Raw genomic sequence first — 13,559 nt, forward strand, 5'->3', positions numbered from 1 at the left:
CAGGGGTGGAACAGGCTAGGACGGAGCCTGGCAGACCGGTCAGGACGGGGCCGGGGGGGGGGTGCACACAGGCTGGGGAGACACCGGGGATTTCATGATCAGGGGTGGGGGCGCTGTGGAAGGGGAGGATTCGGGGGGGCATGTGCTCAAGGTCTGGCAAATGGGTGGCCACCGATGCACAAAGGCGTGGCTCAAGGGCAGAGCGACAGGGCCCTTGAGGAAGGCATAGGTTTGCCCAGGGCTGCGGCTTTTCAACCCATGAGGTTGCCCTACGTGGGGAGAGGGCTCCTCGTGGCTGCTCACCTATCTAATCAGAGAAGGCACCTGAGTGCCCAGAGAACAAACGTTTCTCTGCACCGGCCCATTCTTCCAGGCCCTGTGGTGAAAAACTTGTTAGGGACCCAGCCCCCCCCAAGCCCCCTCCTCTGCAGCTGCTGCCATTCCAAGTGGGGAGCGGGCAGTGGCGTCCCCCCCCAAGGCGCCCGCCTGCCTGGCAGCACCTCAGTCTTACCTCCAACTCAGCGCACTTACAGGCTGCGAGGTGGGGAGAGGGTGGGAGGTGGCGAGCTTGGAAACAGGCCACAGCTGGAGGGACAGGCCACCCCCCTCCTCACTGCAGCAGGCGAGGCCTGGCCCGATGCTTGGAGGGACCACATGCACAGCCCGAAGAAATGAGACTGACACATCCCCACCCTAGGGGCCAGACCTTAGCTTCGGAATGTGACAATTTATTTGGGGGGCAAAAGAGGCTTTTCACTCCCCCTTCCTGGCATTGATACAACACTGAAGAGCAGCAGAACTAAACATACAAGACGAGAGTAATCGGCACAAACCCCCCTCCCCCGGCCCAGAAACAACCGAATCCAGAACAACAGAACCAAAACCCACACCCGCAACCTCTGGGAGGGGGCAGGTAGCCTGGGGGACTCACCCCCCCGCTCGGGTGGCAGCTCCATTCCTGGTCTCCTGCCAACCCAACTCAGTCCCTCTGTCACCCCACTGGAGGCAAAGTTTAGCCAGCTGGGAGCTGGATGGTTGAACCACAGACAAAGGCAACAACACTTCATTTTTAAAATGAGAAAAGAGAAATAAGAGACAGCGCCCCTCCCCAAATATAGAGCTATATACGTATATTTTATATATATAGAATTCATTCGTGCACAATTCATTAAATGAGCTTTTCAAAAATTAAAAAAATTATAAGATACATTTCTTTAGGCCTTTGTGTTTTTAAATTAAAACAAACAAAAAGTGTCCATCTGCACTCCGCCCAACAGCGGGGGCAGGCCCCAGAACTCTTGGTTCCTTCTACCCTGGCCTCTTGCAAGGGGTCCGGTTAGACCATCAGCCCTGTTTGCCTAGCTGAAGCTCTGCATACAGTAGGCACTCACTCACTGTCGGAGTGGGTTATCGACTCCTTCAAGGCGAGGCAGGGGGACCCCACAGGCCTGGGGTGTGGGGTCCTCAGTCCCCACTCAGCCTGTCCCCCTATTTCGGCATGTTGGTGACTGTCAGCAAGATGGAGTCAGGCTAAGGAGACCCTCTCCTGGAGTGTTAGCCCCTAAACTCCTTTCTGAATCTGAGAGGAGATGCAGACTGAGAAAAACGAAAACCTTTAAACACTTTCCTTTTCTTTTTAAAAGTGATTCCTTAAACCATACAAGCCCCCGAGAGGCTGCCTTGGGCTAGTGCATGGGAGCCCGAAAGCGGAACTGACCGTGTGGGGCTCCACTGTCCGGCGTGGGCCAAGTGCAAAAACAAAACAAAAACAAAAACAAAAAACAAAAAGACCAAAAAACCCAACCCAACCCAACCAAGCAATAAAACCCCAGAAGGTAGGAATGGTGGTGCGTCCACTTGGGCCCCATGAAGGCTAAAAGGGCTGGTCATGGCCCAGCACCCCCGACCTATGTTTCCTCCTCTGGGCTGACCCCTCACCCAGGACTGCCTGGCAAAGGCGGGGGGGGGGCGCCTGCTGGCTCTGCAGTGGCTTCAGCGTCCGCCCCCTCCGCCCCCTTTGAAGGGGCTTCTCCCAAAATGCCAGAGCAGCTGGGCTCTTCACCCCAGCGAAGCAGCTTTGCCTCCCAGAGCCCCAGTTTCCTGGTCTTTTCAATGGGGTGATCCCTCCTACTCTGCCCACCTCCCACTGAGGTTGGACCTCAATCATCACTTCTTTCCAGAGTGGGGAAGGATGGCATTCATTTTGCCCCAGTGCCAGCGACCTCTACCAGCACTGAATCCTCAGCAGCTGTCTGGACACCAGCAGTGCTTTATGAAGAGGTCTTGAGCCCAATACACCCATTTCACAGAAGGGCACACTGAGGGTCAGAGAGGGGAATGAGACAGGGAGGTGTCCCAACTTCCCATCTCAAACTGGTGACACCAGACCTCACCTGCTTCCCATGACACGTGGGTGGGGAAGGGGTGGCATTAAGGGGGGAGGACCGATGCCCCAACTGATATTGAATATGGGAGATTGGGCTTTGGGGGTATTTCACATACAAAAATAAAGCAAACCAGAATGCAACTTCTGCTTGGTAATTAGGCAAACGGAAAAGCAGCAAGGGGAGAGGGAGGGCCCAGAGGAGGCTGATTCGTGCAAGAGTGTGTGGGGGGATTATGGGTCCCCGCTCAGAGCCACCCTGGGAGAGAGGTAAGGAGAGCTCCACCTGCTCTTGACCCTGTGCCCACCTGGGCCTCCCAGGGGAGGTGCCCACCTCGAAGCAGTGTGCATGTGTGCCTCCGCGTGTGCTGAGATGGGATGGGGCCGCACGGCTGAGGGTCGGGGCAGCAACCCACCCGTGGGAAGAGAAAGGGTAGGCATTCTCTTCTCCGCATGGGCACTCCCAATCTCTTAGGGTCACTACCTAAGATTCTCCCAGAATCTACAGCTCCTGTCTTTCTGAAACCTGTATCCCCTACCTGGACAGGGAAGCTCAGGGGTGTCACGGTCTTTGGGGTGGTGGGGAGGGAGGGACCAGATGACCCAACAAGCTGGCAAATGAGTGGAAGAGAGCGAGAAACCCAACTGTATCTACTCACCAGCTTTCCTGGACAAAGTCACCAAGGATGCAACAGTGGGACTCCCGCTCACCCCCCCCCCACCATCCCCCCAAATCTCAGCTCCCTTCACCTGGCCCCTGCAGCTCTGGCGAGTTCCCTTGGGACCAGCGGTCATCCTTCCCTTTGAAGGAGGCTAGGTGTGGGGGCTGGGCCCAGGACAGGAGGGAGGCCGCCCATCCCCGTTCCTAACATCACCACCTCACCTGTGCAATCACTGCGGTACTAGTTTTTCTTTAAATATCTCTTTCTCTCCCCCCCACTCCCACCCCGACCCCGTAGGAATCCCACAATATTTTTTTCTATTTCTTTTTTTTTTCCTCTTTTTTTGTTTTTTGTTTTTTTGCAAAACTAATTCTTTCACTTTCCTGTCATAAAATCACCTCTGAAAACACAACTTCTTTACAAAAAAAGTCACGAATGACACGGACTCTCAGGAAAACACATTTCTATGGTCTCTGAAAAACACCTGTAACTGGCCCCCAGGCGGTCACTCACCTGGGGTGAGGGGTCAGGGGGGAAATCCCCTCTAAGGACAGAGGAGAAATACCAGCCCTTATTTGGGGGGTAAGCCAATTGGCACTTGGACGGCCACAGAGCCAACACAAAGGGCAGAGTGGGGAGGGGTCTAGGAGTGCCAGCCCCCCAAACCCTGTGAGGGCCCTTGTTCTACATCCGGGGGTGCGGAGGGGGCAGGGGCCACCCTGGCAGGGAGATCTGGAAGAGCGAGTCCTCCCGTACTTCCGACGAAGGCATCTGTTACCTAACGGGATTCTCTTTCTGCCTCCCCCTACCTTCCGCCATCACGCTTCCGAGTTGAGACACTTCTCACTGCACACGCCCGGAAGCTCCCTGGAGCCCCGCTCAGGGCCACGCCACCCAGGCCAGACTGAAGCCCGGGGCTGGCCGGCCGGGCGGCCCCCACAGCGCCCCAGTCCCGCATACCCTCCCTCTCCTGGAGAACACAAGCCCCCTCTTTGGTCACCCCCTTTGGCCTGCCCGCCCTCCCAGGGCCTGGCCTGAAGCAGGGGCCCTGGTCTCTGCCACCGGCATGGACACCCTAGCTCCCTGGGAAAGCTGCCCTGGGCTCCGGAGCCTCCGGCTGCTTCGAGCAGGCTGCGCGGTGAGAAGCCTCAGCGGTGAGAAGCGAAGGTGGGGGGCCGGGGAGAGGCTGGAGGCCCCCCCCCCCCCACCGGGAGTGGTTTCCAGGCTTCCTCCTTCCCCCAGACGCGGGGGAGGAAGGAAGGGCAAGGCCGGAGCGGGGCCTCCCGTCTCCACCTCAGTTCCCGCCAGGCCGTGTCCGCAGCAAAGGCCTGGCTGGTTGAGCGGGCCGCCCGGGACAGGGCGGCGTGGGGGCGTGCACCCCAGCACAGCTGGGCTGGGGGGATCGGCCTGGGGGCTCCACAGCAAACTCCTCGGACCCGCGCCAGGTCCGGGCAAGGAAAGGTCGGGCCTCGGACAAACCCCATTCTGAGGAACCCTCAACAGAGCCGCCTGGAAAGCCCGGGCCCCGTGCACATCCGGGTACGCGCACAAACACGCCGTGGGGCGGCAGGTGCGCACGCCAGCTGGAAGTTTCCACAGCAGGTTCTTGTAGCACCTTTGGTCGAGAACTGAAGGGCCCTACCCGTCCCTCCCACCTCTGAGATGGGGTTGAGGAGGGAGCCGGGGCGAGGTGGAGCCTAAGGGGACCTGCTTGGGTCGGGTGCTAAAGTTCGTGGGAAGAGCCAGGCCTCTGGCCCTCTGGCCCCGCTCCTGCCACCCTCCCTGACGTGGAGGGAAGGGCCGAGGCCGGCCTCACCTCCACCTCTGACTGGGCTTTGCCATCCCTGGCCCTCCTGCCCAGGCATCCGGTTTGGGGAGGAAAGGGACAGCGTGCCCGCTGGGAGGGGGTCTCCTAAGGGGCCCCACAGCTGCCGGGTTAGCACCGAGAAATCAGATGCTGTGTGCGAGAGCTGGAAGCAAGCTGGGGAGAGACAGAGTGGGATGCGGAGGAGGCAGCTGAACCCCAGGTTCGGGGGCTCCGGGGGAGCCACCCAGCAGGCCCCACCATACACGGGCAGGGAGGGTGCCGAGGGGCAAGAGGGAGGACTTCCAAGTGCCCTCGCCCCACCCCAGCCCTAACCCGTTCCAGGACTGCTGCTCCCACTGGGCTTCGGGGGGCTCCAACTGCCCAGCCCCATCCCGGGGGGGGGCAACACCGAGCCATCTGAAACAAGCAAAGCACAGGCAGAGGTGTCTGAGGGCAGGGGTGGGCGCGGGAGCAAACGTAGGACTTTGGGCAGGAGGGCCCCCCCCAAGCCCCCCTCCTTGGTGGAGCCCCCTCACTTGCTCACCCCACTGCTGCCACCACCCCCAGCGGCACCTGCTACCCCAGTAGCCACCTTCTCGAAATCCTCAGGGTTGCAGAATTCCTTGATAGTGACTGTCAGAAGGTTGCTGGTGACGTCGGTGACCACCACGTTGGAGCAGGGTGACATCTCAGGGCGCCAGTCCCCAGCTTCAGGCTCGGAGGCGGCACTGGCAGGCTCGGGGGCCGTGGGCAGCGCCGGGCCCGCGGCAGCAGGGACATCGGGAGGCCCCCGCTTGCTGGCAGCCGCGGCCTCAGGAGGGATGGACAGGTCAAGCACTTCGGGCTCACGCCAGTCGGGAGCAGCTGGGCTCAGGGTCTCAGGGAGCAGCTTGGGGGGCGCGTCGTCAGGGTCGGAGGAGGACTGTGGTGCTGGTGAAGGACAGCCGGAGGAGCTGGAGCTGCGGGCGTCGTAGGGGGCAGCGGGGGCGGCCAGGAGCAGCCCAGGGCCCGGGGAGGCCGCAGCATCGGCCTTGCCCGCTGGCTGGGGAGGCAGAGGGCCGGGCGGGGGCTTATTGTACAGCGCGAAGGTGCCGAACTTCATGTGGCGGATCTGGGTGCGCAGGATGCTCTCGCTGAACTTCTTGCTCTTGCCGATGACGCGGTTCCTCGAGGGGACTTTGGGGCGAGCGAGGGCTCCGGCCCCCTGCCCAGTGCCGCCTCCGCCCGTGCCCTTGTCGATCACCTTCAGGTTGAGGATGATGCGGTTTCGCTTGGGCTCCCGAGGCTTTACCTTGCGATTGATGATGCGCACCGTCTCGGAGAAAGGTGAGATGGGGGGGCGCAGGCCAGGGCTGCCACCCTGGGGGTCGGGGCGGGGCAGGGGGCGGCGGGACATGCGGTGGCAGCGGCGGATGTCCTTCTTGAGCCGGTGCACGGCCGCGCTGGAGTGCAGCTTGGGCGAAGAGGCGCTGGCGCTTGGCTTGACAGAGAAGTGCACATCGCTGATGCGGAGGGCCTCAGCCTGGGCCCGCGCCTGAGGGGCGGAGGGAGGCGGTGAGCGGAGGCTCAGCTTCCTGCTGACCTCCTCCGGATGTCCCTGCGCCACCCACCCACAAGTCCCGTCTCATTAAACCATCCTGAGAGCATCTTGGAAGATCTGCTGTGCTCCCAACCCCGTCTTAGAGATAAAAGGAAATGGGTTCAGACAGGTGAAGCGAAGCGCCCAAGCGGGACTCTAAGACCCACCATTTTTGATAGCCATGGGCCCCTGGGACAGATGGCGGCTACCCTGGCTGACACAGAGAATGAGTGACCTCAGCAATGAGGACACTGCATGGAAGGAATGACCCTTTGCTCAGAAGCCCCTGACCAACTCTGCTCTGTGAAGGATCCCAGCCTAGCTTGGCACTCCTCCACGGACCAATTCTTGGTGACAGAAGGAAGAGGGAGGCCCCTCCCTGCTCCACCCCACACCCCAGCGCCACTGACCTACTTGCAGAGTCCCAAAGGCTCTGCGCTCTCTGCTTTTGAACAGGCTGCACCTCCAGCTTGGATTCGCCTCCCTGGCTGATCAGCACCTCTGGGACAACCCCTTGGCCCTCTCAGCCCCTCCTGTACGCTCCGGGCCCCCTCCACTTCCCCTCCTGGGTCTGATTCATGTCTGCCCAGGATCTGGCTCAAGGCCTGGGGCTGAGCAAATCAGTGCCAACAGATTCCAAAGCCAACACCTAAAGCCTAGGTTGGAATCCACCCCAGTGAGACAAGGGTCTGGTGGGGATGGACCAACTTCATATCCATGCTGGGATGGCCTGGGTGGGGGGAGGGTAGCATAGTTGAGCAGGCCTGTGGGCAGCCAGGGAACCTGTCCCAGGCTCCTGGGCTCAGCTGCACTCCCAGGTGGACATCGGTAAAGCCCCCCCCACGTTCAGGGCAGGGGACTCACAAGGCCACATAAACCGTCCTCCATGGCTAGTCCTTCCTTCACTAACAAAGTACTAGAGTCACAAGCCAATTGCTTGGAGCTACGACTCCAAACACACACAGCCTCTCTCCCAGGGGCTGCCCGCCCTGGGAAAGACAAGGGACGGGCAGTGAGGATGTTGGGTGATTCAATGTAATAAAGGACGGATGGGGCCTAGCGGAGCACAGCTTAGGGGCACAGGCCTATCTTGGAGGATGAAGCCTTAGTAGGAGGAAGCCTTGGTCCTTTCTGAGCCAACGATGTTTGAGGCAGCTACAGAGGCTCTGGTGGCCTGCCGCACGGACACCGCTAAGACCAACAGGGGAGGCAGAGAGCCATGCGGTGGTCAAGGGACTAAAAGCAATGGCTGATATGTCATCTACACACATCCTCGCTCCTGGTGGAGGAGACTCGCTAGGTGATGTCTGCCTCAATCCGGGTGAGAGACAGTGGTGGCCAAGGGGGAGGGCACACTCCTACGGTCAGTTGGTGAGCTCCCCGAGAATGGGATCTGTGGTCTGGGGTCTCTCCACACCCACCCCCCCCAGCACTAGATGCTTAACCAGTCCCTGTGAGGTGGCCTGTGTGCCCCTCAGACAAAACTAGATTATATCTGACCACAATCCCCTGAAGCGGTGTCGGTGGACTTATTTGCTGAATCAGGGAGGTCTTTAGAAGGTGGTGGAAACACACTTTTAACGCTAAGTGGCCCCCCGGCCCCTCTGGGAGGGGGTCTCCTGGGGCTGCTTGGCCAACAATCCCTTTGAGCGCTAGGTGGCAGCAACCCCGCGTGCCCCATGCCAGGGCTGCCCACTCCTCCTGGGCACGGGCCAGTGGAGCCAGGGCCCGGTTCCCTCACATCCCTTCTCAGACAAAGGCAGGAGACAGCCAAGCTTCCTCGGCATGGCAAGCAGGGCCTTTGACAGGTTCATCCCCAAGGGAGCTTGGGGGAATCTCCACTCTTTCTGATCCCCCCCCAGGGGGTTAGTGTTCATGCCATCAGCATGTCGCCTGCGCTCCCAGAGCTCTGTTGTCATGGCTCTGCCCAAGTCCAGGGGTGATGGACCCTGAGGAGTGACAAAAGTGGGTAAATCTCAGACCTGGGACAAAACTTTGGCTCGGTGCGCCATATATACCGTCAGATAACATATGCTACCTGCTCAGCCCAGTGTCTGGTACACAGCAAGTACTCGAGACAGACTAGATTTCTCTCTCCATGGGGGTGAGGGACAGGGGCTGGTGAGCAATAATCTTTTACTAATGTACAGTTTCCAAACTTTTTATGAGAAACATTTCTTACTTTATATCTTCTAAAATATATATATATATATATATATATATTTTTTTTTTTCTAATTTTCGTTTTTAAGGACTGGTGTGCCCTTCCTCCTCTCCCCTCTGTAGGCTGGGAATTCTGTGAAGGTGGGACCCGGGTCTGCCTGTGAATTAAAAAGGCCAACCACAGCCAATGTGTTTACTGCACTCTGACGGGGTGAGAGGCACAGCTCTGAGGGGTTGGCGTGTACCACAGATGACAGCACAGAAGATTAAACACCTGGATTCTACAGCTTTGTGACCACAGGCCCATTCCATAACTTCCCTGGCCTCCATTTTTCTAGGTGTAAAATGGGGCTAAATCACAACCTACCTCATGGGCTCCTATTTCCCAACAGTTCCAGGCAGAAAGTAAGCGCTGAGTATAATTGGTTTGCTATATACACTGCCTCTCAGTGACTCAGAGCCATGGGCTCAGACCAAGCTGGTCTCCACCAGCCCTGGCAAACATCCACATCACTCTCGTGAGGCTCAGGTCCTCTCAGCTGCCTCTCCACCCCCTGCCCCACCACCTCTGCGGCCTTCATCGTTTCCTGGGTGTGTCCACCTTGTCCCCTCAACCGGATGTATGTACTCTCTGAGGGACAGGGTGAAGAGAAGGAGCCGGAATGAAGCCAGGAAACTGGGTGGTGGGACCTCACGCTAAGTCATCTCCCCTCTCTGGGCCTTGATTTTTTTCATCTGGGTAAAGGAAATAATACTCCTTCATAGGGTTGTTGAGAGGATTAAAGGAGATAATCCATGTGAGGGTTCAGCACTGTGTTAGGCCCAGAGCCAGCTCAGAAGCTAGAGCCATCAAGGAAAAAAAAAAAAAAAAAAAAAAGGCATTTCGTGAATCCAAGCTCACGGTCATTACTCAATTGACCGCTAGAGGGTGCTCCAGCTGCGCTGAGGGGCTGTCACACAGCCCACCCGCCCTCCAGCTGCCCCGCCCCATCCCTCCTCCTAAGAAGCATCAAGGGTTAAGGGTGCTCCTCCATGGATCCCCTAACGTATGGCGGTTGGGAACAGGAGTCACGGAAATATGTAATTCTAGAAACCAACAGTTCTTTCACGTCGGCTTTAAGTTCAAACCCTTACCCACGCACAGACCTTTTGGGGTGGGGGTGGGGCTGGAGAGGCCCACCCCACCCTCACGGGGCTTTGAGCCTTTTGCAAAAACTGGAGATGCTGAGGCTGTGCATTCTGCACAGTCTCTTCCCTGTCCTTCCCGTGCCAATTGCCACCAAGTCACAGGCTGCCAGGGTGGGAAGGGGCCCCAAGGCAACTTTAGCACTATTGGGCCAACGGTGGTGTCCCACGGAGGCCCGCCTGCAGTCTTGCCTGTCTCCTAGGGTCATCTCACCTTCCCTCTCCGACTGTGTTCTTTCTCACTAAGAAAAATTAACCCACCAAAACCTCTAAGATGGCTTCCTCTGGGGCTAGGTCTCTCTTGCCAAGGCTAATGTGCTATGCTTCCACTCCCCCACACCCCATTCTCATTAGAACCTCCAGAAACAGCCAGGGGTGGGGGGAAGCCCGTGGCCCGGCCCAGGTGATAAACTCAAAGTGAAGTGATCTAAGGTCAAATTCAAGTTGCATTCCCCAGTGAGGAGGGGAGGCATGCAGAACAAACCCTAAGAGAGAGAAGGAAGCTGGGGGTGGGGAGGCAGGTGGCCCCCAAATGCTTCTCCTGTTCCCAGCCCTGAGGGAAACCACATTTACTTTCCCCATGGATTCTAATTCCAGGCAGAGCCCTACCAGCTCAAGGCTGGGGGAGATGAGGGTTTCGCTTCATCCGACGTGCAGAAGTAACCTCCCTGCCGCCCCCGCAGGTGGACAGCCCCCACCTGCCTCATCCACCCCCATGCTGGAGCCCAGGTGGCCTGCCCAGACCCTGGTTTTGTCAGCGAGGATTATCCTCCTCCCTCCCTCCCTCCCCACTCCCAGGCCCCTCTTGCTGAAGCTGGAGCTGGCCAGGGCCGGCTGCCAGGGGCTCCGTCGGGGGCTCACAACCACCCCCTGCCCAGCTGGGGCCCCACTGGAAAGGTCCGCCTGCCTGGGCAGCCGAGGATCTGTCCCTCCCTTGCAGGCCCCGTGCTGCGCCAAGGCTAGGGGCCCGAGAGGGGGCTGCTGGGGCTGGGCCAGGTTACCTTCAGGAGGAAAGTTTTGGGTTTGGGTCCCCTCTTCTTGGGCCCATACAGCTCACGCTCCCTCTCCCTGCGGCCGAGAAACGCCAAAGGTTAAAAAGAGCCCCTTCCAGGGCCCCACTCCGCGCTGCCCTCCCCGGCTCTCCCGCTTCCCCCGCTTCCCTGCGCGGCGCCCCAGCCGAGCCTTGGCCCCGCCGCCCCTGCCAGCTCCCCAAACTCACTTCTGCTCGAAGGCTGCAATGAGCCGCGAGTCCAGGATGTTCTCCTCGGGCTCCCAAGTGCTGTACCTGCCGAGTCACACATGCACAAAATAAAAATGAAAACCTAATAGGCAGAGGCACATGCGAGGCACCAAACGTGCACACTCCCCCCCCCACCACCACCAAGGGAAAAAAAGGCCCCGGTGTCCGCTCCTTCCCCTCCCCCATCGCCCCTGGACCCCACCGGCACTTACTTGATGGCCCACCCCTTCCATTTCACCAGGTACTCGATGCGTCCCTGAAAGGCAGAGAAGAGAAAAAAGGGGGGAGTGGGGGTGGGGAGGATGCGGGGACGCGAGGAGGCGGCGGCGCGGGGGGGGACGAGAGAGCCCGTGTTAGCGGGACCGCTTCGCCCTGATGGGCCGCGGACCCGGACACCGGCTGCGGGGCAAGACGTCCCGCCTCGGGAGGCGGCTCACCTTTCGGATCCGCCGTTTGATGATGGATTCGGCCGCGAAGACCCGCTCGCCCACTGCAGACAGCTCCATCTTGCTCAGCGGCACCCACAGCCCATAATACTCCCTGCTCCCGCGGCCGGTGCTGCACCGCTCGCGCACGCGCCGCAGCGCACAGGCCCCGGCGGGCGGGCGCGCGGCGGGGCGCGCGCTCGTGTTCCAGCTGCGGGCCGTCACGTGACCCCTCCCGGCAGGCGCGCCGTTGCCAGGACCACCCCCTCCCCCGGGGCGGTTGCTAGGGAAAGTGAGCGCTCGCGGGGCGGGGGCGCGCGCTGGCTCTTAAAGGGGCCTCGCCTGGCGGCGGGAGTCCGGGCCCGGAACCGGGTGGTTGCTTGGCTTGCGGGAAGCCTGGTCGGGCGCAGTGCAGTCTAACACTTTCTTACTGCCTTCTCCATCTTCCCGGCCCCCGATAGCTGACAACCTCTCCCTCCTTTTAACACCTCCCCCTTGCAAGTCTCCCTAGGCCCCAGCAGGGGAAAGACGATGGAGTCTCTGCAGCTGCTGCGCATCCTCCCAGCAGAAGTTTGCAAACAGTTAAATATGATACAGCAGAAATGCATTTGCTGTTGCCTTGCCAGGCCCTGCGGGAATTTCTTTAAAAACATTGCCCTCCCCCTCCCCAATCCATTATTTATGTATTCGTGGGAGTGTGGTTTTGTAACTAGTTCAGATGAATTAAAACAAAAACTCCACCGCAGGAAGAGGGCTGGGGGCGGTGTATTGGGTTGGAGGAAGGCCGGGAGGATCCTGTGCATCTGTTCTTCGGCGGGCTGGGGTCTTGGGCGGCACCTGCCTTCACCGTGGAGGCGGGTTGAAGATCGCAGCCAGGACTATGTGGCGGCGAGGGGAGGGACAGAGAGGCTGTGGGATGAGATGGGTTCCTGGCACCCCAGATTAGGCCCGAGTGGGTCATCCTTGGGTCATTCGGCAGAAACCACCCACATGACCTTGTCTATATGTTTTCTGATTCCCAGGCCCCCTGGCCTCGGCAAGCTTCGGCTGCGTGCTGTTCCTTTAGTGGTTCCGCCATTGCTCACAGGGAGACCAGACTCCAGCTTCCTGTGTGAGGAGAGACTGGGAAACCTGGCTGTCCCGGAATGGACACAAAATAGCCCTGCCACACAAAACGCTCCATTTCTTTTCCTTTGAATTATTTAAACTTTATTCTTTATTACACCAACGGTCTTGTTCTTTGTAAATTAAAACAAAACAAAACAAAACCCGACTGTTCCCCCATAATCTCCATCAAATCATTGTTAATATCTTCATGAATCCTCTTCCAGCCCGTTCTCCCTCTATACAAACACATGTATGTATACATTGTATATACATAGTGTATATATATATATTTACTTCTTTTTAACAGAATGGGATCTTATGAATCACACTGTCTGGGTTCTGCTTTTCTCCCTTAATGAAAAGAAGCGAACCTCTCTTGGTGTCATTAATTGGAAGTTTTGCCACCATTTTCGTGGCTGTGGTGGGGCTGAGATGGAGGTGGAGAGGAATGGGGATGTGGTGAGGATCAGGATCGTCTCTTGCTTTCATCACTTGTTTATTAGAAAAGAGGATTTTTACATTTCTGTACTGTAATACCAATTCTTGTGGTTTCAAATCGACTGCATCAAAACTGCTGCTTCTCATCTCTGCATCTATGCAGATTTGCCCAATTATTATCTTGGGAGAAATCCCCCTCACCTTCCTTAAAATCAACATGCTCTTGAAAAATAGCTATTTGCTGGCCAGCCCAGAGTGGGCTTTGGTCTAAGAATAGAGCTGCCTTTCTGGGGATGATCAGGGTGAAGGGGCAGATGAGCTGTGTGTGTGTGTGTGTGTGGGTGGGTGTGGGTGTGTGTGCGCGTGTGTGTGTGCGCGTGTGCGTGTGCGCAGGCGCGCACGCGCTCAGGCTGAGAGGCGGCAGTCAGATAAAATGGGTAAACATTAAATCCATGTGTTAGTTCACTCAGCAGCTTTTGTGACCCTTTTTAAGGTTTTGTGTTAAGTCACCTAAACAAAGGTGCCCCAGGTTTTAGGAACTCTCAGGTGAGAGAGGCACCTGCCATATAGT

The 13,559-nt window shown here is 58.3% G+C and overlaps 1 protein-coding gene across 1 annotated transcript; it reads right to left on the reverse strand.

Annotated features, from left to right (window-relative positions):
• Positions 1-707: 707 nt before the first annotated feature.
• CBX6 (chromobox 6) lies at positions 708-11,603 on the reverse strand. Its single transcript, XM_028115475.2, has 5 exons — positions 11,456-11,603; positions 11,231-11,274; positions 10,998-11,063; positions 10,780-10,846; positions 708-6,386 (listed from the first exon to the last, which is right to left on the reverse strand). Exons 1-5 carry the CDS (start codon positions 11,522-11,524, stop codon positions 5,385-5,387), a joined length of 1,248 nt encoding a protein of 415 aa, XP_027971276.1. The 5' UTR covers positions 11,525-11,603; the 3' UTR covers positions 708-5,384.
• Between the last annotated feature and the right edge of the window lie 1,956 nt (positions 11,604-13,559).

The sequence above is a fragment of the Eumetopias jubatus genome, unplaced genomic scaffold, assembly GCF_037043125.1.
Source record: "Eumetopias jubatus isolate StellerSeaLion01/CBP00866 unplaced genomic scaffold, mEumJub1_p1.0 scaffold_8, whole genome shotgun sequence".
NCBI classification, from domain to species: domain Eukaryota; kingdom Metazoa; phylum Chordata; class Mammalia; order Carnivora; family Otariidae; genus Eumetopias; species Eumetopias jubatus.